Below are 24132 nucleotides of genomic sequence, written 5' to 3' on the forward strand. Positions count from 1 at the left end.
ATTCGCCTCTCGCATTCGTAACCTGTTTCCACGCGATTGGAACCGCGTTAATAACGAACTCGCGCGATCGAGGGAAAGAAGGTTGGCAGGAACGGGAACATCCTTCGATCCTCATCCCCCCCTTCCCTATTATGTAACGTCAGTTACATATTCACGCGCTCGATCTCTCTAGGGGAAATAAAGATAATCCGAAACGAGCGAGGAAGAAGAAACGAAAGACGGAGAAGAAACTTCGATTCAAGGAAACGATTTGGAATGTGGTTTTTTTTTTGGTTCGTTCAACGTATACACACAGTTTCTATCTTCTAGCCTCTCTCCTATCCCCCCTCGTCACCGAACGCAATTTTAATAATTTTCTTTTTTCCTCTCTCTCACTACCGAAGCGCGACCGACTCGTCAGATCGATCGATCACCACTGCTCCTCCCCGTCATCCCATCGTTGATGATATGTTTGTTTCGCTTGTTGCCTCCGATGCCGGCGACGAGTTGCTCGTCGACTCGTCGTCGTCGGTGACGCGGTACGAAAGGTCGTGGATCGTTTCGCTGGCCCGTGGCTGTGTTCCATTGGCTTCCCCCGCGATCCTCGACGATCCGGAGACTCGGCCGCTCGAGCTAGACGAATCCTTTCGGATCGAATATCTCCGGTACCTCGTCGTACGCGCGAGTCGCGATCCTGTGGCTGAACAGCGTGCCGATCACCATCAGGCTCAACACCAACAACAAGCGTCCACCGTCGTTCACTCTCGTACCGCTGCACGTCTCCTTCGGCTCCAGCTTCGCTGTAAAAACGAACAAAGAGGGGGAGAAAAAAAAAAAAAAAAAAAAAGAACAAACATGAAAACTCTGATATTTTTTAAGAGATCGCTTATCGACTATAAATCCTGCCGCTCGAATGAATTCGAGATGAAGATTCGATTTCCAGATTCGAAATGTTTCGCGCGACGACGATTTGGGGCGAGATATATTTTTTCTTTTTTTTTTTTTTTTTCCTATCGGCGAGAAATCGTGGAATTAAACGCATCCTCCACGCATCTCGGCACGGACGTGCATGTGTGTACAGGTGGTGTGCACGCACACGTGCGCACGTTTGCGCGCACAGACGTGCCGCGGCGGCATCGATCCACTTTGCCGGAGCGGCCAGTTCTCTCCACACCCCCCGCACCCTCGTTTGCCCCGCTCGTCCGTTCGTTTCGTTCCTGGGTGCCGCGCGATCAAAACCCCTACCCTACACTAGTCTTTTCGTCGAGCCACCTCCACCAACGACTTTTCTCCATTGTTTTCTTTCTTCGAGGTGCGACCACCGATCAAACTTTACCCCCTCCCCTCCCCCTCCCTCTCCCCTTTACTATACCGCTGCTCTCTGCTTCTACCCGTTTCTCTCTTTTTTTTCTTTTTTTTTTTTTTTTTTCCCCTCATCCACTTCAAGTGTAGCAAACAGAATGCGAATTCATCTCGAGAGAGAGAGAGAGAGAGAATGAACATCCGAAGTGCTATTCCCTACGAGTATACGAGTTCGATTTCACGATCGATGGGAAAAGTTGGCGGAGGAGGAAAACCGAATTAATCGAATTTCAAGTTTCTCCATCCTCCATCTCTCGCGCGACATATTTTCGTTTAATTACTTTACCGAGGTAACTCCGGTCGGCCGACCGATTCCTCGTCGTGCTTTCTACAACTTTTGCCCGCGAACGAATTTTCGGGAAATGTGTTTATTTTGTGTCTCGAGAGATAAAACCGGTATAGTATCAGTAAAGAAAAGTTCGTATTATTTATATATATATATATATATTACACATATATATTTACGATACGTAATAATAAAGTAATTAGAATATTCGAGAGCGAGCGATTTATCGTTCCGTTTTCTTCTTTGTCGTAAGCGACGGATGATCAATCGGTATATGCTCGGAGCGGCATAATACGCGATGATATCATTGTTCCCGATCGAGTGTTCAGAGATTAATTGCGATCCGTCCGCCCGTTACATCGATGCTCGCTAACAGAATATTAAACGATCCCGTTTAAGTTGAGTTTTTATTAAAGTGTAAATCGAAAGTGCCAGACAACAACAAAAGTGAAATCGAAATCGTCCGATATTCGATCGATTTTCGAAACGAGAAGATTTATTTATGCGTTCAATAACACAGATTGGAACACGCCGTCAGAACGCCAGCTCTGCGCCGCGTAGATTGCTATCCGTGCCCGATACGCAAGAGTGCGTTTAACTCCGTGACGTCACAGCTGCGGCAGACATCGGAATCGGTCTCACGGTTTACAACACGCGTTACGCCAATGGATCGAATTTGGATCGTTAGAGCGATGATGAAAATGACACCTTCGTCCGCTCCCGTTCCCCTTCTCCCCCTCCCCTCTCCCTTCGCTTCGCGAAGCGATAAATCCTCGTTTAAGAGGTAAGGCAGTAGAGGATGGATTACCCGTCGATTGGATCCGTTTTTGGGCAAAATTCGCGTTTCCCGTTCGATCGAATCGAATCGAATCGAGAAACGAGAGAGAAAATATTGGAACTGGGGGAGGGGGAGGGAGTGTATCTCTGTGGTTACGCCAATGGTTTACCGTGTAAACGAGCCATTAGAGCTCGTGACAACGACGACGCGTATACCCCGTGCCGTACACCCTCTACCTTCATTGGCGTGCGGTTAACCTTTCCATGCCCACCGACGTAATTATAAAGCAATGCCGCGACATCGTTGTTCTATTTATACGGTGACAATGCGCCAGACCGAGGAGGAGGATCGCATCTGCCGCATATGCGGACATTTTATTTACCCCGTTCTTCCCTTCCTCCCCCCCCCTCACTTCTCGATTTCTCCCCTGCCTACGAGGAAACGAGGAAATCGGCGGTGACGAGAAATACTCGAGGCTTCCGAGTCCATCGAATCGAATCTGAACGTGAATACGTCCAGCTATAGTCTCCTCTCTACGTGGATACAATGGATGTTATTTCGAAAGGAAGGAGAGGAAGAGAGAGAAAATCGGTCAGAGTTGCAATTTTTCGCTGCACTGCCGCTTTTCATTCCCTTCTATTCATCTAACTATTCACGCACCCTCCCTTCCAATTTTCTTTTCCATCCGAATCGAATCGAAACCTTTATCGCGATAATTCGATTCGCGAGATAAGCCTCAATTTATGAAATATATATATATATATATATATATATATGGATGAAGGATTGGAAAGGAATAACATCGAACGAAACGTTTATCGAGAAATAGTTAGAACCGCAACGAAACGGGGGAAACTTTCCAAGAAACGTTGGTTCGACGTTAGTGCCAATAAAAATTGGCTTCTCTCCGCGATTTTTACTTTAGGCGAGCGGCATGCTGGCCCGCGCGACGCAATATCGTCGGATACAACAAAGAAGAACAGGATAGTCGATGGTTGGCTTGCAGCCATTTTCTTGCATCCGCGACCCGTTTTTCCCGAGACACGCGACAGGGTCGAGCACTCCTCTCGTTTTGTTTGGCCCATCTCGGAGTCAATCACGAGAGATACGAAATCGTTTCCCTCGAGAAAAAGAATAAGAGAAATGTTCGCGTTCGCTCATCACGAATGGATCGAGCGAATTTACAAAAATGGAGATGAATATAATGTTACAAAGATGGAGATGATGTTCCAAATATTGTAGATAACTTTTATATAAAAATACAAGTGAAGTAAAAGAAGGGAATAAAATAGTTGGTTAGAGAATAATTGAAATAGAAGAAGTTGAAACTTTAACGAAACGGCGGTGGCGAAGATATGTTCACTGCTCGAAAAAAGTCTCGCGGGACGGCACAGGGGCAAGAGGGATCCTTCGCTAGGACCGTTTATCCCCACTTCGAACGTTTTGTTGACAAACCTGACACCACACGCTATTGGTGGAAGAGCTATTCGAATATTCAAAATCGTAAAAGTTATTTTCGTTTACGAAGTTATACAAGGATATCGATATATATTCCTACAATTATTATCTTAACCACTTGAATAAGAAAATAAACTATTTATTATAAATTAAACTATCGATACAAATAGCAATATAATCTATACATATTGATGAAAAATAAGAAGTTAGAATTCTTTCTAGACTCTATGTTTAATGCGATAATCGAAGTTTAAATATAGATCGTTGAAGTTTTCTTCCGCGAGACTTGTTTTCACGAATAAACAATAAATAATAATATTTACGACAAGAGATAACCGGTTAGGCAGAATCGTTATTTCGAAGGAAAGCACTCTCGAGACGTTTAAAAAATACGTTTCACCTGTTTCGCCACCGCGTAATGCGGACGAAGGATTAAGTTTCTCCCCTGTGCATAGGGTGTATTGGAATGGCACGGGGCCAAATCATGAATAACGTCGTATTAAATTGCACTCGGCCGTAATAACGTAATCAGGATGGAATAATTTAGGTCGCTGTTGCCAAGAAATTTCCAATTTTCGAAATTTCCTATCTTTTCGCTCGTGGTAACGAAAAAGGATTTCTCGCAGCGAGTCACCATTTTCCAGACAGGAAAATTAGAGGAGATAGATAAAGAATGCTTATTCGTATTATTCTCGTTTGATCGCGCTCGATCGAGAATCTTTCGGTGAAGAGAAAAATAAATCGATCGACTCGCCTCCAAAGGTGGCGGCCTTTCCCAAGCGTATTTTCCCATTCAACAGGTGTCATCGGGAAGAAGAAAATGATGATCTTCGACGCGAGCCGAGGATAGGAGAAAACGTATATAGATGGGGAAGAAAAGAAGAAGTTTTACTCACAAGTACCGGCGACCAATTGGGGAAGATAGTTTTTCCAGAATATGCACTGCCTCACTCTAGGTCCGTTCCCGATTTCCGAGCTGTTCGTGTCCAACGTCATGTACTCCTTCTTGGCGGCAGTGTGAGGTGGCCAGTACGCCTGCGTCCACATGTCCACGTCTCCGACGTTCGGATCCCTGGATCCAATCGAGACGACACAATAAACATATGACGAGCTTCTTTTCAAGAAGAGAGAGAGAAAGAGAGAGAGAGAAACTCGCTGCTCTTCGACTTACCCCGTTTTCGCGAAATTCGCCCAATACCTCATCATTTTCTTCGACAGATTCACCTCTTCGGGGGTGTAACCCTTGGTCGGATCCAACGGTTCGCCGAACACGTAGCTGATCTCGTCCGCGTGCATCACACCGGTCCATCTTGGCCACGGGTTGTTCATCGATCTGTGAAGAGAGAGAGAGAAAAAAAAAAGGAAAGGGAAAAGTTAAATCGATTTATGTGTCGTCGATTATAGATCGATCTCTCTCCTCCTCTTCCTCCTCCTCCTCCTCCTTCTCTTTTCCTCGTTGTAGGTTTTAATTTCGAGGACGCGGAGTCTCTCACCTGTGCTTATAATAGTACATGTAAACGGTGTTCCCAGTGTCGGTGTATCGGCCAGCGAACTCGTTCACGTTGCAAGTGAACTGATAATCGCCGACGATTTTGTCCAGGGCGTCGCGATTCGCGTGCGGATCGTCGGGGCGGAGCCAGTCGGTGTACTCGTAGATAATGGCACGCCTTCCGAATTGATTGACGTACGGGTTTAATTCGGAAACGGCGCTAATGAACTGCTCCCTGCTCACCTTTACCTCGGACCCGTCGATGTGGAACAACTCGGTCAGATAGTAAATGATAAAGTAGAAACCTTCCTCGGTGTTCGAGCCCATCATGATGTTGGCCTTTTTGAACGAGGAGGTGGCCAACGATCGTTGCGGCGTCTCGTCGAGGAACGCGCCGTCGATCACAGGGACGAACGGGAACTCGCAGATACCCAGGGTCCCCCACTCGTTCTTCACCAGCTCGATCGGATCCTTGACGCGGAGGCAATCGATCACCTCCTGCAGGTTGTCGCGATCGTGAGGACAACCGACCGCCTCGGCCAGCCTGATTCCTCGCACGATCGACTCCTCGCGCGAAATGATCGCCCAAGGCGCCGTCGGCGAGCCCGATTGCATGATGGCCTGGTTGAACAGATGCCTGGAAACGAGTGTACACGGGTGTAAAGGATCGATCTTAAATGGATGGAGAGAAAGAAAGAGAGAAAGAGAGAAAGTATACCTTGAGAGAGGCGAAAGGAGGTGCATGGAAACTGAAACGGCGCCCGCACTTTCCCCGAACAGGGTGACGTTGTCAGGATTGCCGCCGAAGGCGGCGATATTGTCGCGGACCCATTCGAGGGCCATCACTTGGTCGAAGAGGCCTGCGTTCCCAGGAACATCGGGGGTTCCGAAGTAGAGGAAACCGAGGCTGGCCACGCGATACTGCATCGAGACAAGGATCACCTTCTCCTCGGACACCAGGGTTTTGTGATCGTAAACGTCGAGAGTCGCCGATCCGGAATAGAAGCCACCTACGCACAAGGATGTCGCGCGATTCGAAACAGAGAGAAAAAAGAAAGAGGGAAAGAAACTCTACTTTTACTTCGCGAACAACGCTTATCTCGTTCGCAACACCTGTTGACGTTGTCCCTACAATGGACAAAAATACAACGACCGACGTACTACTCTCTAGAAATAACCGCGATGTCGAAAATAAGCGTTTCCCGCTTTAGGAAGAAACGAGTGTGAAGGAACGCCGTATGTCTGAGAAAAAGATGTGAAACACAAAGGCGTGGAACTCACCACCGAATATCCATACCATAACAGCGGCGTTGGTAGGCCTGGGACGTGGCACGACAACGTTCACGTAAAGGCAATCCTCGCTCAACGGCGTGTTCGGATTCCACATGGTCGCGCCCGCGAACTCACCGAACACGGTGTCCAGAATCTGTACGCAGCTGTTGGGCAATGTGGTGGCGTTCAATATACCCGACCAACGTTCCGCTGGCCTTGGATGCCGAAACCTCAGCGATTCTGCAACAACGAAAACAATAATCTCTTTTGCTTGCCTCTCGTATCACTTTGAAGAAAAAGACGAAGCGAGAAGAACCGCTTACCGAGAGGTTTCTGCGCGTAAGGGATCCCGAACCAGGCATCGACCTCCTTTCCCGTGGTAGCGGTCATGGTCTTACCCCTGACCTTGCCCTTTCTTGTCTGAACAATCAGTGGATCGTCGTTCGAATTGAGGGCGGCCGGTCTGGGCAGTTCCTCGCCGCTTCGAAAGCTCATCGTATCCTCGTACGACATATCCGCGTGATGTCTGCTTCTGTGGGACGGGGTGCACCTGCACACGTCCAGTTGAACCAGCACCGTTAAGCTTAGCACCATCAGTACCTCGAACTTGGTCAAGGAATTTCGGTTTCTCGGCATCGTGTCTCCTCGCCTGAAAGAAAAACACGCGATAAAGGATTTTAATTTTTCGATCATTTTCCATTCCATGCATCTCTCGAATCGTATATTTCCTATACGCGTCTCTAGGAGGAAATATATAACGTGACGTTTCTGCACGAAGGTCCGCGTTGATTGGTCATTTCCTTCTACGTGTTCCGTTTGTGCGGAGCGGTGGTGGTGCGGCGCGCAGTATCGAAGTGTTACACGCGGAAGCGTTCGTGAGAGAAAATAGCGGATTAGCTGTCATCGAGAATGATAATTTATCGTCCGTTTCCCTTCCTTCCCCGTAGGGAGGACGCGTATCCCACCTGCTGCTCCTCGCTTTTGCGTTTTTTTATTCGAAAAAATCGAAAATAATCGAATTTTCTCGAAATTTTTCTCGTCTAAACCGTTACATTTGAACTGCCGTTCTGTGTATTTACTTACCCAAAATCGAACGAACGAACCAACTTTCTTCCCTCGAAGGGAACGATCAGTTTCGAATTTTTCTTCGAAGTTTATTGTTCTCTCGTGAAAACAACGAAATCGGTTCCATTGACCGACGCGATCACGATTTAACGAAACGAGAAAGGGTGCGATTCGAACGAAGAAAGTAGAAAGTCGGGACGACGCGAGGTGCCTTTCTATCGAGGCATCGACGGACACAGAAGCTGTGAACGGTGTCGATGTAAAAAGTTAGTTGTCCCCCCCTTGCCGTGGTGGCAGCATCGTGCAACCCGCGATAACTTACGAGCACAACGGAACAACGTTCGTTACGATCGTCAATTATTTATTTAGTCTTTTTCCCCGCGATTTATCCTAGTTGTCAATTATCTCCTTCTTCCTCGCTGCATTCTTCACACACGTGTATCGTTAACGTCGACGAAGAAAATGATCGAACAGTCCTTCTTTTCCTTGCGATTCGAGGTTATTTTTGTTCACGATGCTACGATAATCAAAAGTAAAAAAAGATTTACAGTGTCGGTTCGATAAAAAATCACAATTTCGGTTTTTCTATTCGATCAACGAGAGAGATATAGAGAAAAAATATCCATTTGCACAAAGTGAGAAGGTGGATAAAACGCGAGAAAACGAATTTAAATGTTTCGATGTAATGGGATCGGTATCATTGTGTATATAGATATATATATATATGTGTGTGTGTGTGTGTGTGTGTGTATCAGTCAATAAACGCGGATGCCGTTCCATTACGTATGCGTTCGTACGTAACGAGCAATTGCCGCGAGTGTCCCGGAAAATACAGCGGCAAAATTTGTCACGACGGGTGGAAATCGAAACCGGTCGATTAAACTGGCAAAATCAAAAGCGTTGCCTCCTCCCGGCCCACGGTTTTGTTCCGCTTTATCGCAAGGGTGCAGCCGCGTTATCAGCCTCCATGATTTATTCGTCGAAATTATTCGATAATTCGATAGAATAGGAGACAAATATCGATCGTCGAATCGATTCTCTTCTTTCGACGAGAGAAATATAAATCGAGACGTGACGATGAGAATGTTTTTTGCGTAACAAATACACGAATTAACCTAACGATAGGAAAATAATGGTGAATATATAAATCATACGAAGACGCTCTCTCGCTTTTCATAAAGTGGATCGCTCGATAATTAATTACGCGTATGTTGCAGAGAGATAGAGGAAAAATAATCGTTCTCTCTCTTTTTTTTCTCTCGTTGTTTCTCTCTCGTAGTTTACGTTAATTTCGTTCTATATATAATCGTGCTTGGAGAATTACACACGCGCGTAGATAATTTTTTTTTTTTTTAAAGAATCTCGCTTTCGATTTTCAACATTTTTCGAAAAAGAAACGTGTTTTTCGAGATGCGATATTATTAATCGACTCCGTTGGACGTGGGCTGATGAATGGGCCGACCCGGCGTACCAATTAGACCGGCAATCCGTATATAGAGAGGCTAACTTGGAGCTATTCGACTCTGTTCCAAATTAGTTACTTAGTTTTCTCGCATCTCTCTTCTTCTCGTCGGACGAATAACGAGATCCGTAGATCGTTCGGTATTTTTCCCAAAGAGAGAAGGAAATGAAACGAGTGTCGAGAGACGGAAAGAGTCATATACATATGGCAAAACTTTTCGTTGCTCTTGAAGCGAGTGCCATACAGTGACTCGAATAGTGCATATTAACTGGACAAAATTCATTTTAAAATCTATAAAAAATAATTGTTTCGATGTAATGTGTAACAATTATAGGTTAAAATTTTAAATCCTCTTTTCCGATCGGTCACGTTTCAATAATTGAGAAATATTTTGCAAATTTGTTAAGAATAAATTATCAACAAGTTTTTTTTATAAATTAAATTCAAAGTTAAATTCATATTAGAAACTAACGATTTGTCAATGTTTTTTTTTATATGTTCTAGAATTAGTCGAATTATTTACGAAAAGTAGAAACTTTCTATTTTTTTTTTTTTTTTTTAACTAGATTAATCTAAACCATTGATATTTATGGATTAATTTTTAACCTATTTTATATATATAAAACAATATTTCTAACTTCAGTCGACAATTTTTTTATTTCTTTCAATGAATTACAACGATCGGTATGCAACGCCTTTTTACACTGCTTTTTTTATTTTATATAAAAAAATTTAATAAACAAATATTTCGCGCGATTACTCAAGGATTCGAATCACAAATATTCGTATATTTTTTTATATATCGATTATTATATTTTTATATTATATACATTTTTAATGAAAAGATAAATTACAATAAAAAGTATCATTTTTCTAAAAATGAAATCTCCATATCAGAATTGGAAAAAGAATAATTTTGCCCAGTTATTATTCGAACCACCGTGTCGAAACGAAGGAGAATAAAAAAAAAAAAAAAAAAAAGAAAAAAGATGGAAGATCGTTACTTACAGTGTTCAAGTCCAAATGCGGTGATCGAGGGGGTGGTGGTGTTCAAGGGTGAGGTAACGGCGAAGACGAATGGCGGAGGTGGAGGAAAAGCCCTTCTTTCGATCCTGCGAGGGGCAGATCCGTTTTCCCGCCCTTCCGTCTACATTCCAAGTTCACGGATCATCGCCTCTTGGCTGCAACATCGGAGGGGAAAAAAAAAAAATGAGATCGTGAGAAAAATTCGAGAAGGTCGTTAGCCCATCGAGAAAACGATCTCGATTTCGCTTCCCGAATTTCGGAACGGATTTAACAATTGATGATTTCGGGGAAAATAAAATCGAGAGATTTCATCCAATAGGAAAAAAATACGATCTTGACAGGGACGAAGAGAAATCGTGTCTTTCTTTTCGATAGACGAGATCTCTCTCCGTTAAGAGTCGTTGTTTCCAGCTTATTTCCACAAATTTTCTTTTCTCTACGCGAAAATACACGTAATAGGTTGGAAACGTTTGTTCGTACGAAGGAAAGAATCTATCGAAAGAACGAAAAGGCAGCAGGCTCGTTTTTTAATAAAAGCGAGACACGTTACGATCCAATGTGCGCCGCGGTACATCGGCCACCAGAATCTGCCCCACGAATTACGACGGGCCGGGCAAATAGACCGGGATATATACGACGCGCGCGGAACAATCCAGGAATTTCTAATAAGCGTACGCCCCACTTTCGAAATTCATTTCAACGCGGATGGCGGCACCTCCTCCCCCCTCCCCCCTCCCGGGAACGCGGATAATGAATTTGGATCACGTCGCTGAGATATTCGCCTCTCCTTCTTCTTCTTCTTCTTCTTTTTCCTACCGTAACTTGATAATTATCGACGCTCGATAACTTGCGATTATGATAAAAGGATTTCTTCCTTTCATTTTCGTCTCGTTAATTACACAATTAAGCAAAAAGGAAAAATTCGAAAAGAGTTTGTTTTTTTAAAAAGCAAGAGAAAAGATGAAGAGGGCGGAGGGGGGGGGGAGCTTTGTTTAGGAAACCGTGTCGAAATCGAGACGAGACGAGTCTCGTCGAAAAAGACGGCGGGAAAAGATTTCCCAAAGGAGATCCATTTTCCGGGTGGAGAAAGAGAGAGAGAGAGAGAGAGAGCGAGAGAGAGAGAGAGAGAGAGAGAGAAAGGGAGGGCTCCCTCTTTTCATTGTCGCGCGACAGCACGTCACGGAAACAGAGAGAGTATTTATCGCGATGACAGTTACCAGCTTCCTGCCAGGTCTTGACCTCGCTTTGCATTCCACGCATGCGAAACAATCGCGACAGAGCCTCCACTCTGGCCCGCGGCGATGCAATTTCAGAAGAAGAAAAAGAAGAAGAAGAAGAAAAAATTGCGTATTTTCGCCACCACGGTAAGTAACACGCATAATTTCATTATCGACAATAGTATTTTTTTTTCTTTTCTTTTCTTTTTTTCTCTGTATGCAGAGAAAATGAGGAAAAAATATTATCGTATTATCTCGCACGGATAATTTCGTTATATGCTTGTGCAAATTTATATATACCGACAATTGAACGATCGTATTTTATCTTATCCGCATCGGAATCGATATCCCTTGGATCTTAAAAAAATCATAAGTCTCTCTCTCGATCTATTTTCCCGAGATAACACGAAAGAGAGAGAGAGAGAGAGAGAGAGAGAGAGAGAGAGAGAGAGAGAGAAGAGAGAGAGGAAAGTTTTCATCGTTGGAACCAACGGTGTGGTAAGAAGCGTTTGGATCGTCCATGGAAAAAAGTTGAGTTTACGGTTCATCGCTTGTGTGGAAACAATGTCGGGCCGGCTTTTAAACGAAACTGCCACTCGTAATGGGAATCGTTGTTTCTCTCGACGCTCGTTCGTCCTCGAAAAAACGTTCAAACGTTAACAATGAATCGATTTCGACGATTCTCGAAAAATATTCGAAAACCGAATTACCTCCCTCTTCACACGCGCAATTTTTTCCGACCGAGTGTCGAAAGGAGGAAAATAAAACTCATAAAGCGAGTTTTACGCGAAGAAAGAAAGAGAGAGACTTCTTTATTTATTTGACCGAAGAATTCGACCTCTAGCGCGAGTTTTTTCTCGGGCCACGGTCGAAACCAAGGATTGTTTTTATTCCGAAAACTGTCGCGGAACTTGGGATGGAACGAACGCCGTAAACCCGTGTTTATTTACATGCTATTCCTCGATTTCACCACCATCACCCCATCGCAATAATTATCGATTTATCTCTATCTTCGAATCTTATCGCTCTCTCTCTCTCTCTCTCTCTCTCTCTCTCTCTCTCTCTCTCTCTTCACTTCTCCACAGAAAGATTCACCGAGAACACGTACACCAGTGAAATCCCTTTCATTCCCATTCCCCTTATCTTATCTTTCTTCGTATCTCGTCGCTAATTAATAAATTAATTGGCGATAAATTCCATCGATCTATTTTCTTTTTATTTTTTTTTTTCCCTTCTTCCTCATAAATTGCGCTACGATGTATACAATGTATGGATGGAAATAAAGGATGATAAGAAGAAAGAAGAAAACAAAGAAAGAGAGGAGGCAGGAGGGAGGGAAAGGTTGGCGAAAGCAAGCGCAGTAGAGGAGGAGGAGGAGGAGGAGGAAGACGAAGGTGTAGTTTGGAAACCGTGGTGGTGACCTAGAGATGTCACTGGGTTAGCGTGCTCATGGGCCATCCATAACCCCGATACACATATCAAGTTTTAGCCTGTCGTAGGGTGGCGTGCACCATCCTGCGGATAAAACGGCGCATCCAACAAAGTTTCGCGTTCCACTTAACCTTTCTCTCTTTCTTTCTTTCGTTTCCTTCGAGCATCCGCATGCAAATTGCGGATGAAGAAAGTGTCCGATCCTTGATAATTTCCTTCGTTCCCCTCCGAAAAAGAAAGAAAAGAAAAGAAAAGGAAAGGAAATTTATCGTTGCCCTCGAATTCGATTTCGCGGACAGATGAGAAAAAAACGGTGTCGTCTTCTCCTCGAAGCGAATAAGCTTCGTAAGGGGGGGAAAGGGGAGGGGGGGGCGTGTATGAATTTTCGTCAGCGAATTTTCCAACGACGTAACGAGAAACTCGACCGAGTTAAAACCAACGACAAACAAGCGGATTTAATCTTTGAAAATCCCTCTCCCTCCTACTACCGCTCCTCCCCCTACTTTCCATCCGTTGATCATCCCGCTGAAACGCCGATTGGAAAAACGATCGGTCAGAATATTTTTGCTCGGTCCGCCGACTAACCGAGCAAATTGGGAGAAGGGGGGATGGAGAGGGGGAAAGGAAGAAAGGAACAATCGGTGGGAACAATACCGTGTGCAAGGTTATCCGAGAGAGGGAGAGGAAAAAAAAAAAGAGAAAGAAAGAAATTGGGAGGAGGGAGAGGGGGGAAATTGTTGATTTCGAGCGATTAAACGAAAAAGTGGAACGATGCAGGACGCGAGCAGGAGAAGGGGGAGTAGCGGCATCGTCGCACACCGTCACGTGTCGGAATAATCGGACAGCCTGAGGCCAGGACTCTCCTCTCCCTCTCTCTCTCTCTCTCTCTCATTCTCTATCCCTCTGTTGTTTCCCCCCTTCGCACAATGCCGTGGAAATTTTCGGTGGTTGCATGAATTTGGCAGGAACAATGTATCACGTTTCGGCCTGCGAGGGGGTATGACGATGATAATAGAGGTAGAGGGCAGAACCGCAACGTATCTGCAGTACAAGCTACATCGGTGCTTGCAACCGTATGCGCGCACATTTATGGGTTGGCGCGCGTACAAAGGACGTGTGTATGGACCCACCAATCGTGTAAGCGTACGTGTACGTGTATGGATGGAGAAGAGCACGTGCAAATACACGGTTGGCGGAACAGCCACGGAGATCCAAAGCGATTATCTCTACGATACAGTTTCTCTCCTATATGCGCCGAGTTATAAGTTATATTCGTTCGATTTTCCCGTTTTTAGTAAGATGAGTAATAATGAGTAATTCGGAGGAGATTAAGAACTCGATGATGACGACGATGAAAAGGACAAAGGATCGAATAAAATTCGAAGGATTAGGATATTCCGAGTTCGGTAGCGATGATGATGATCCTTGACCCGATTCCTCGAGTCAAATATCAAGCCAACCTTCGTACTCGTGTCCGAAGCTTGTCTTTAAGCAAGTCGTTAAAACGAAAGGTCTTTCTCTCTCTCTCTCTCTTTCTCTTTCCTCTTCTTAAACCGCGACGGTACTGTTTTATGGCTCGTTACCGTTTCGCGACTCGACTTCGACCAACCGCTTCCTCCGTTAAAATAATAATAAATAATAGGAGTCTCGTTTCGACGAACGAATAACACGGATAACTCTCTTCTCCCCGATTCTTTTTCTCGTTCGTGCGTACATCAACGAATCGAGTTTAAACATTTTCAACGCAAATTGTATTATATAGAATACGAAGCTTTATTTGTGTGAGTCTCTTTGTCTATTACTTATTATTATTTAAGTTAATATACGAAAGTTGATAAAGTAACTAGTTAAAAATTTCGAATAAAGCGTCACTTTGTTAAGTAATTACTCACTAAAACGCTTGAATATAACATTTACTCCTAGTTATATTGTTATAATCGATCCACTTTTCATATAATCTCGGCCGTTTCCCATTACAATTATTCGCGATTATTTTTATTATATTTTTGAACGATAAATTATCGAAGCAACTTATCGAAGTAACTTTACTCGTAACTTCAACTATTAAATTTTCCCCATCATCCCTGGTTGACGCGAGTCACGATCGAAAGCTTGAGAGTTTAAGTACCAGCCAGAGCCAGACACCGAGATATACGGTTCCTTCGATCGACGCATGGTTTCCTCTCTCTCTCTCTCTCTCTCTCTCTCTCTCTCTCTCTCTCTCTCTCGATAATTTAACAATAAATCGATCGATGCGATTTGATATAACGACACGATGATAAAGAGACGATGTGATTTTTTTTTTCGAGAGAGAGAGAGAGAAAAAAAAATATGGAAAGGTGTCGTCGCAGAGAGCCTTTGCGGAAAAGCCTCTCTCCACGCGGATTGAAAAAGCTGTTGGAACACGACCACGCGGCACGGATAAGGAGTGGAGTGTTAATCGGCAGGCTCAAAGGAAAACGAGACCCGGTCTCCTCTCTCCTCCTCTTCTTTCCCCGAGAGGTTTTCGCTACTCGAGTCGATGCTCCTCCCCGCGTTTAACACGGTTGAAAAAATATTTTCTGTTTCAGACGAGCACTTCCCGACACAACGACTTCCCCCCCCCCCCTCCCTCCCCATTCTTTTCAATCTTTCTCTCCACCTCTTTCTTCGTTCTCGAGAGAGAAAGAGAGAGAGAGAGAGAGAGAGAGAGAGAGAGAGAGAGAGAGAGAGATTTCACGCGACGTCGGTGAGAATGGAATGAAGGGAGGGAGGGAGAGGGACGTTAACGTCGATCACCACGTTATACGAGAATCGAAGAATTCGTAATTCGGTTCGGAAACAGGGTTGGCCCGCTGTTGGTCGAGTTTTCGATGCAGCCTTTCGAGGGGAGAGTTCACCACGGTGGCAATGCGTCGGAAACTGCTGCAGCCGCAATGCAGCTCCGGGTGCAAAGAAAAATCGTTCGTGGCCGGATGCACTTCTGTTCTTTTCCTCCTTTTTTTTTTTTTTTTTTTTCTCCCCTCCCCCTATAATCTCGATTCTTACGCAATCGTCCATCGTGACGGACATCGTGACAAACTACCTCTTCCTGCCTACGCGACAGAGGAGAGTGTTCCTCCACCCAAGTCTCTTATCGAAGACTCGGAGAAAAAGAGACAGAGATATAAATATCACGATTTTTTCGATTTCGAATAAAGTACCGATTGAGAAGGACGGCAGACGTGTTCCACGTTCCGCTTTCCGCAGGTTTTGCTTTGGAATTCGATCCGCCCGTTCCTTTACTCGGGATCGAATCGAAAGAGCGAAAAGGAAGGGAAATGTCGACAGCACTTGTTTGCGGGAGCAAACAAAGCCGCCGAGAAAAAATTCGGCCTAAATTCGAGGAAGAGATTCGAACGAAAAAGGGAGAAAGAGTGGTTCGTTCGATCTGCGCCTCCCCTCCCCCCTATTAGGAGAAGAGAGACGGATGACGGCTATCCAGAGTCTGGTCACGCGAGCCCGAAACGGTTTCTGTATAAACGGTTACGTGTCAGCCGACACGGAAAGGGAAGGTGGTGGGGGTAGGTCTGGCAAGGATGGGATAGGAAAGGATGTATTAACCCGGTTAGATAAGGATCTAAGGAGAGAATGTGGCGGCGCGATGGAACGATCTAACGTTTCCAGCTGGTCCCAGTTCCAGTTACCTTCCTCCATTAAAGCAACACGAGCCCCCGATATCCTCCGCAGCACAGTTTTACATTACCCGCTCTCTCCATTTCGACTAACTTTTTATCCACTTTTCCCTTCTTCTCTCTTTTTTCCTTTTCATTCTTTCTCATTTTCTCTTCTTCTCGAGGAGAAAGATCGGGTAATCGAGCTAGAGATTAATCGTGGTCTAGAGGAATTCCGCAGACGCGCGCATATATCGCACCGCGGATAAAGGCCAACGTCCTTATCGGACCGTTGATCTCGTCGCTCTCGTATCGTCTTTATCGAGATGCGCGTCTTTTTTTTTTTCCTTTTTTTTTTTCGAATGAAACGAATTCAATTCAGATTTGTACGAATTTATCAATTTTTCGGGTTAACCCGGCAACCGGTCGAGTTCCATTACATATCTTATTTATTTCTTTGTCCGGAAATGTTAGCAACGTTAGTTCAGATTCGACAAAAATCTGGTGGCATAAGTTTCAAAAGCTTTAAAAAAAAAAAAAAAGAAAATGGATTTCGGAAAAAATAAAATTAGCTCAAGTTGGAAGATGAATTTGATTTCGAACCGTTGATCGCATTCGCGAAGGAATTAGATAGATAGAGAAAATGAAAATAGAAAATGATGGAGATACGATATTAAATAAACAAGGAATCGAAAAATTAGAAGAGTAATAAAAATACTCCGCAAGATTCTAATGATTTTATATTATCTGTAAGACACTCGCATAATGCGCAAAATCATCAAATGTGAGTTGGCCGACTTCGCTCGACCGAAAAATTCGTCGAGCGCAAAGATAATTATATATATATATATATATATAATATAGTATAGTTTCGCTCGAAGAAGCGACACCTCGCCCCCTTCCGTCGTTTAGAGGAAATTTGGACGGCAAGAAGGGGAAGGAGAGAGAGAAGAGAGAAAAATTTCGCGTCACTTTCACCTACATCGCGGCGTGGTGTCGCGACGACAGACGTTGTTGTATTTAACGGCGCGCATTGATTCGGTGTCGGGGAGTAGGTGAAAAATAGTCGTCGGACAACGGGAGGAAATGCATAATTGTGGAATCGAGCGTAGTTGGGTCACGGCTCCTATTTTTAGTCCGCCGCTGATTGCGAAGTTCTGAAAAGGAGAAGCAAAGGCCATCCAGCGTGTGCGTCCACCAACGTTTACATTAACCCGTCCCCCACCGCCACTTCTCTCACTCTTTCTCTCTCTTTTCTTCCGTCCATTTTATCTATTTCAACTATCCTACTTTATCTATCCCTCTCTCTCTCTCTCTCTCTCTCTCTCTCTCTCTCCCCCATTTTTTGCAAAGCGTTTCGACACGACGACCGTTGATATTCGATACAAAGGTAAGCCTCGCTTGACCACGCGCGTCCATTTTCTTTTTTTGTCACGTGTCCTCTCTCTCTCCTTGTCACAAACCTTGTTTCTCTAATCCTCCTCTCTCTCTCTCTTTCTCCCTCTCCACAGAGAGCGTTAAATATTATTATTATTGGGTCGGACTTCGAATTCCACTCTTCTGGCTGTTTCTCCTTTTCCCCCTCGAGAATTGACGCGAAAAATTGTCGCGAGCACGGAGGAGGTGTAACACAAGGAGTTAAATTCAGGAGAGCGCGAACGATAAAGAAGAAGCTACGAGAAGGGAAATTTTTTATTCGAATCTTTTGAAACGGGGTTCCACTTTTTCAACGAGCCGCGCGATTCAAGCCTCTTATTTCTTTCTCAACCTTTCCGTATCGCGGTGAAAGAAAAAAAAAAAAAAAAAAGTGCGTGGAATATTAAAACACGCTCTCTCTGTTTGCGCGAGGAGAAGGAAGGTTGAGAAAGAAGAAGAGGAAGAAGAGGGAAAAAGCAGCTGAAAAGCGAGGGGAGGAGGGGAGGGGAATAAGGAAACTTCACTTTTTTTTTCTTTTTTTTTTTTTTTTTTCTACGATATTTCTAATTAAACTCGATCAAAGCGAAAACCGAGCTTCGACCTTGGCTTGGCATCTCCCATTTAAGCCTGTTAAAATTTATTACCAAACTCGGCTACCCCCAAAGCTTCCACTAATCCAGTGATCCATTTCCGTATCCCGCTGATCTTATCGCCTCGATTCGATTCGACTCTCGTGACTTCGCGCAACGCGAGCCGATCCTTCCTTCCCTCGAGATCGACCTGCCCTCTTCTTACGCGGGCAGGCGGAACGGAGAGAAGCAGAAGTTGTTTCGAGTCCGCTCGCGGAACTCGCGGTGAATTGTCCTTAATTAAAAAGTGGTTCCTCGGCTTCTACTACGCTTCTGGCGAAAAAAAAAAAAAAAAAAGAAAGAAAAAAGAAAAAGGGGAAAAAAAATCGTAGCCGAAAGAACAAGCCGTGTCGCGACAGTTGAAATCTTTATTTACGTGCGTGGGCACGGGACATAAACAAAACAAATTGGAAGAAAGAGAAATTCTGGATATTTTTGCGAAATGCGTGCACCGTTCGAAAAGAATCGAAAAAGAATATTCGAACGACGATGAATCGCGATACGAGATAGAGGGAAAATTTCTTTCGAGTAGAGATATTATACGATTGATACGATTTTCAATTGACAGCTATGAAAAACAGGTAAAAAAAAAAAGAAAAAACCGAGTCGGATATTCGGACAGTCGGAGAGAATTCGAAAGGGGAAAGAGAAATTAAAATAGGAGGAGAAGAATAATAAAAAAAAAAACTCACGAATTTTTAAGGGAGCAATCACCGTCGCTGCCGATTCTCCTGCCTCTGCTGCCCTGTTGTCCAGCTCGACAACAACACCACCAGATGAGAAGGAAGCAGGCTACCCCAGATAGCTGGTTCCCCGAAGAATCTTTCCAAAAACTGAGATTTCTCTCTCCACGATCTCCCCTCCTCTTCGATGATCCCGTGTTCAATGGCTCTTCATCGAGGGACAAAAAATTCTCTCTCTGTCTCTGTTTAGCGGTGGTAGCGGTGGTAGTAGATTCGATCACTGTGTCGATCACGCGTATATACTGGAAGAAGATCGGTGGTGGGTTGAGAAGTCGAAGAGACGACGACGATCTCGACGACGAGTCGTAAATCTCGAGAACGGAGAGAGAGAGAGAAAGAGAGAGAGAGGAATCGAAATAACCACGCGAAAAAGTAGGCCGGTTAACCGTTCAGGCCGCACTGACGAGTCGAGCCGTGCCAAGTAAGGGTGAACTGGCCTGGCATCCCCACTCGATTTTCACCCCCACTCCTACCGGGATACCGGTTCCCTCTCTCGCCGTTCTCAACCCCCAGGCCGCTCCCCTCTTTCTTTCACCTCTCCGCCTCCACACCATCTTCCGTCGTCCCGAGCCTCCCGCTCTTTTTTATCCTTTATCCCGATTTTTCCTCTTTTTTCCTCTCCTTTCTTCTTCTTCCTTTCTTCTTCTCCTTCTTCTTCTTCTTCTTTCTTTTTTCTTTCCACGTCGAACGACACCTCCATCGCCACCACCGCTGTCGCCACCGTACGTACGCGCCGCTCTTTTTTCCTCTTTTCCTCCTTTCCTCCTATCCCACCTCCTCCCCTCCTCCTCTTCGCCCCCTTGACGCTCTTTTTGCTCCGCCGATCATTTCAACTTTCGCCGTAGGCAGGGATTGTAGTTACGTTAATACATCCGTCCAACTTTTCCATCCTAGGGGAAAAAAAGAAAAAAAAAAAAAAAAAATGGACGAAGGATCGAGTTTTTGTCCCATAATATAAATTTTCACGGACGACAAGAGAGAGAGAGAGAGAGAGAGAGAGAGAGAGAGAGAGAGAGAGAGAGAGAGAGAGAGAGTTCGAAATCCTTCTTTCCTCCTTTCTTCCATTCCCGGTGAATCTCAGGCTTATCCGTTCACGATTATTTATTATATACGTGTCGATAGTTTATTAGCCGGCTTACCTTCGAAGGCCTTGCCTTCGAACCTTCCGTCCAATAACCAAGTATTTTAATATAACGCCATAACGATCGATACCGCGCGAATTTCATGGCCACATGAGAGATACAGATATCTTTCCGGATTTATGGAGATTCATGGTTCGCCCTCTATCCGCCGATGCGACAAATTTTTTTTTTTCCCCCCTACCAAAAACTCGAGAACAATCTCGAGCTCCTATTCCTTTTTTACGCTTCGTATCGTGGCTCGTGACCACCTATCGAAACGCGTGATAACGCGTATCGATGTATAATTATTTAACGAAACGCGGAATGAACGGGAAAAAAGAAAAAAAAAAAAAAAAAAAAATAATTTGTCGATGTCGGAAATCTGGATGAATTACGCACGGCGGTAGAAGATACGAGACACTTGTAACGGAAACAAACAATGTAATTTCGCGTCCTTGCCTTCTTCTCGATTTTTTTGTTTGTCAATTTAACGCAATCAGTCGATCGATCTTTTCCCTGATAAGGACAACAAACCGGATAAGAGATCTTAAAAGTCAAGTACACGATACTGTTTCCGTATATAAAGAACGATTTATGAACGAGCCGAACCTATTCCGAGAGACACACGAATACACGGTGATTTCGACGATTTATCAAAAAATAATCGTGAGTATTTATTTTCCAACGTTGAAAATAATCGTACCATCGAGTTTATCTTATTATCGATTTCAAACGGTGAAGAGATTCTTTCGTTTCGTTTTCATTTTTAGCAAGATGCGCCTCTTCGTATTGGTTTTAGCCACAGTGTTGATCACCTGTCATGCGTCATCCGTGGTCGAGATGTATCGTAAGTGTAACAACGATTTTTGTCTTTTCGATCTAAAAGATCTTAAATCGAACCGGTTTATCCAAAAATTATTTGCTTTTTTTCTCCCCCCTCCTCCAAATTAAGAAAACAACGAATACGACGAATACGAGAACAAAGGAGGTCAACTGGTTGGATTTCTTGAAAAATTGAAAGAATACATAAAGAAGGGAAACAGCAAGCTTTGTATCCCCGTTCTCGATCCTCTTCGAATCGAGAATATGAATATCGATTTGAACGAGAAGGGTTTGATCTCGTAAGCGTATATACATACGCGTTTCTAATTGAAAACGGAAATGTCGAATGACAAGCGTTGACTTTTTCTTCTTTTTCTTTTTTCTCGTCGAACAGATTAAAGGGAATACTGAAAAATTTACGTTCCAACGGTTTATCCGATTACGAAGTAAATCGAGGCGATTTTACGCTCATTGGTCTTAAAGGCGACATCGGCCTTCTTTTCAATCAAATTAATATTATGACCGATTACAATGTAACCGGCACACTCGTCGATAGTTTTTCCATCTTCGGTAATGGAAATATCCGGTAAGTTTTATATTTTCATATTTTTTATCATCTTTATTATTATTATTATTATTATTATTATTATTGTTATTAATCGATATAGAGCGGAAAGATAGTTTGATAAAAGATTGCGTTTTATCTTTAATCTCCGTGAATCGTTTATATTTTTTGAGGGAAAAAAAAAAGGGGGAAAAGTATCTCTCGAGTAATGCGAGTAATCACATCTTTGGATAAAATGGCGAAGCTTAAAAACTACAGTCGGCCCTGTAGATTCCCGACATTACCGACGCGCGATACTTCGATGAAGATACGATAGATTTCTACAACAATTCACGAATCGCATCGAGAATCGTTTTCTCGATTTATCTACTTTTTCCAAACTCGAAGAATGACTCGAAAGTTATCGGTCAACAGATACAGCATTCGACACAATGCTACGACGAAAAAAATCTTATCTTCTTTCTTTTTTAATTTCAGCGCGGTCATTAAAGGTCTTAACGTAACGATAGACTTGAAGTTGGGTGTAAATAATAACAAAGTGAACATTTCGAATCTGGTGTTCCATGCCCATCTAAAGGAATGCAATGTAAGTATCGTGCCGTCGTTCTCCGTAATATGTGCGGAGAAGAGGATTGAAACGACAACGATTGAAACTTTACAATTTTTTCAGTGCGTAATCACCGGATTATACAACGACGAGGAGGTGTCCAAGCTTTTGAGCAAAGTTATTACCGAGGTGCTACCCGGATTACTCGACGATTATCAAACTGAGATATCGAATTACGCGAGTCCGATCATTGCCAAAACGTTGAACAAATTCCTCAATAATATCTCGTTGAAAGATTTGTTAGATATAATTAAAGGTTGATTCTGGGGGCGATTAAGTTTAATAATTATCCGATTATGCGTGTAAGAAATAAATTCGAATATATAAAAAAACTTTATTCTTCCATTTATATTATATTCCATTCGTATAACGGGTCGTATTTCGAGCAACGAAAGCTAAATTTCGAGACAACTGCTTCTTCGTTATTGAAGATACATACATACCAACGTGAAAGCAACGATCGCAACGATGAAGTAAAAGTTTTTTCGAATACCGAAGGAAGGGAGGGAGTTCGCGTTATATAGAGGCAACAAAGAAATTTCTTCCATTTATCACGAGTGGTAAACGCGACAAGAGCAACAAGTGTCCGTTCGTTCGATGAACCTAATTTTAGCTCTCGATATCGAATTTCAAGGAGAAAAAAAATTTTCCTTTGATCGCGTCGCGGACTATTTTCATTCGAGACACGTCGGCAGGTGAAACAATAAAAACTCTCGGACAGTCTCTCCACTCTGTCGCGCCACAATTTTTCCAAGAACGATGATGCAATTGCGACATATAACGTTACGCTATCATCATCAGCGTGTGCAATGATAATCAGATGACGCGTTCGCGAACGCATCAATATTCGCACCGCAACAAATTTTCCTCCTTTTCCTTCCTCTTCTCTCAACTTTAACGAAACGAAACAAATCGATCGAGAAAAATCGATCGATCGAAATCAACTCGAGAGAGAAGAAGAGGAAACCAGTTACCCGTCGGAACGCGAAAATACGTATAAGCGGCGGAACGGGCAGCGGCTGACAATTACAGTCGGTCGAATGGGCGAAACGGCTTCCTTCGAGGGACACCTGTGAATCCCGCGAAAGTAAAAACGACCCGCGCCCCGTCTAAGGACTAATCTCGTAACGGCCGCTTCTTTTTTCACGACCCGAGCTCGGCCGCTTGACACCCGGTATGCGCAGGCCAGGAGAACGCTTGTAAGTGGCGTGTGTGCCGTGTAATTACGAATTCTCGGTAAGCGGGGAAAACGGGCAACATACCGTGAGGCGTTTCTCATTTCCGTTGAAACGTCGATATAGTATATATATATATAGTATAGTATAGTATAGTATATATATATATATATATATATATAGTACAAAGGTTCGCGGTCTACCGGTTGTTTAGAACGCGTGTCGTCCACAACCACCGTCGGCTAATTTGTCGTTATTCGGCACGCGAAAATAAATATAACAATTGAATATATAAATAATAATTATATATTATATATATATATATATTCGACTCTCTCGAAACAATAAATTTAACAATCGAATATTAAATATACAATTATTAAATATTAATTAATTAATAATAATAATATTATTATTATTACAATATACAATGTAATTATACATATTTATTGTATATAATAAATAAGGAAAATGTGGTATCGTTTCGAAAGAAGCTCGACCGTCTCGTAAAGGTTCTCTCGATCTATTCGAAACTTTTGACAATTATTCCGACTGCTTGTCTCTCGAGGGGGCAGGGATTTTTAAGAAATAAGGTTC

The 24132-nt window shown here is 43.6% G+C and overlaps 2 protein-coding genes across 4 annotated transcripts; one reads left to right on the forward strand and one right to left on the reverse strand.

The window, feature by feature from the left end:
* Positions 1-244: 244 nt before the first annotated feature.
* LOC100868916 (acetylcholinesterase) lies at positions 245-19646 on the reverse strand. 2 transcript variants are annotated; one of them, XM_086905399.1, is made up of 9 exons: positions 19195-19646; positions 10160-10332; positions 6948-7273; positions 6634-6864; positions 6071-6362; positions 5357-5989; positions 5035-5196; positions 4760-4935; positions 245-779 (listed from the first exon to the last, which is right to left on the reverse strand). In XM_086905399.1, the coding sequence occupies exons 3-9, from the start codon at positions 7258-7260 to the stop codon at positions 613-615; spliced, it is 1974 nt and encodes a 657-aa protein (XP_086761525.1). In that variant the 5' UTR covers positions 7261-7273; positions 10160-10332; positions 19195-19646; the 3' UTR covers positions 245-612. The 2 variants fall into 2 exon arrangements, with proteins under 2 accessions (XP_086761525.1, XP_086761524.1); XM_086905398.1 differs by lacking the exons at positions 10160-10332; positions 19195-19646 and adding an exon at positions 7708-8674.
* A 1220-nt stretch (positions 19647-20866) lies between these two features.
* Positions 20867-22692, forward strand: LOC100865493 (uncharacterized). Of its 2 annotated transcripts, none has more exons than XM_003691908.4 (6): positions 20867-21032; positions 21137-21213; positions 21319-21487; positions 21583-21774; positions 22231-22339; positions 22424-22692. In XM_003691908.4, the coding sequence occupies exons 2-6, from the start codon at positions 21141-21143 to the stop codon at positions 22619-22621; spliced, it is 741 nt and encodes a 246-aa protein (XP_003691956.2). In that variant the 5' UTR covers positions 20867-21032; positions 21137-21140; the 3' UTR covers positions 22622-22692. The 2 variants fall into 2 exon arrangements, with proteins under 2 accessions (XP_003691956.2, XP_086761532.1); XM_086905406.1 differs by having other exon boundaries at positions 20977-21032; positions 21108-21213.
* Positions 22693-24132: the final 1440 nt, after the last annotated feature.

Source organism: Apis florea, unplaced genomic scaffold (assembly GCF_048593485.1).
Source record: "Apis florea isolate Af1SG1 unplaced genomic scaffold, ASM4859348v1 contig_2411_pilon, whole genome shotgun sequence".
NCBI classification, from domain to species: Eukaryota; Metazoa; Arthropoda; class Insecta; order Hymenoptera; family Apidae; genus Apis; species Apis florea.

Excerpts from the sequence above, each read along its gene's own strand:
- LOC100868916 (XM_086905399.1), bottom strand. The coding sequence starts at position 7,260 with ATGCCGAGAAACCGAAATTCCTTGACCAAGTTCGAGGTACTGATGGTG. Across the intron at positions 6,865-6,947 it reads TTACGCGCAGAAACCTCTCG|AATCGCTGAGGTTTCGGCAT; the intron begins GTAAGCGGTTCT and ends TCGTTGTTGCAG. Across the intron at positions 5,990-6,070 it reads CTCCTTTCGCCTCTCTCAAG|GCATCTGTTCAACCAGGCCA; the intron begins GTATACTTTCTC and ends ACTCGTTTCCAG.
- LOC100865493 (XM_003691908.4), top strand. The coding sequence starts at position 21,141 with ATGCGCCTCTTCGTATTGGTTTTAGCCACAGTGTTGATCACCTGTCAT. Across the intron at positions 21,488-21,582 it reads AACGAGAAGGGTTTGATCTC|ATTAAAGGGAATACTGAAAA; the intron begins GTAAGCGTATAT and ends CTCGTCGAACAG. Across the intron at positions 21,775-22,230 it reads TTCGGTAATGGAAATATCCG|CGCGGTCATTAAAGGTCTTA; the intron begins GTAAGTTTTATA and ends TTTTAATTTCAG.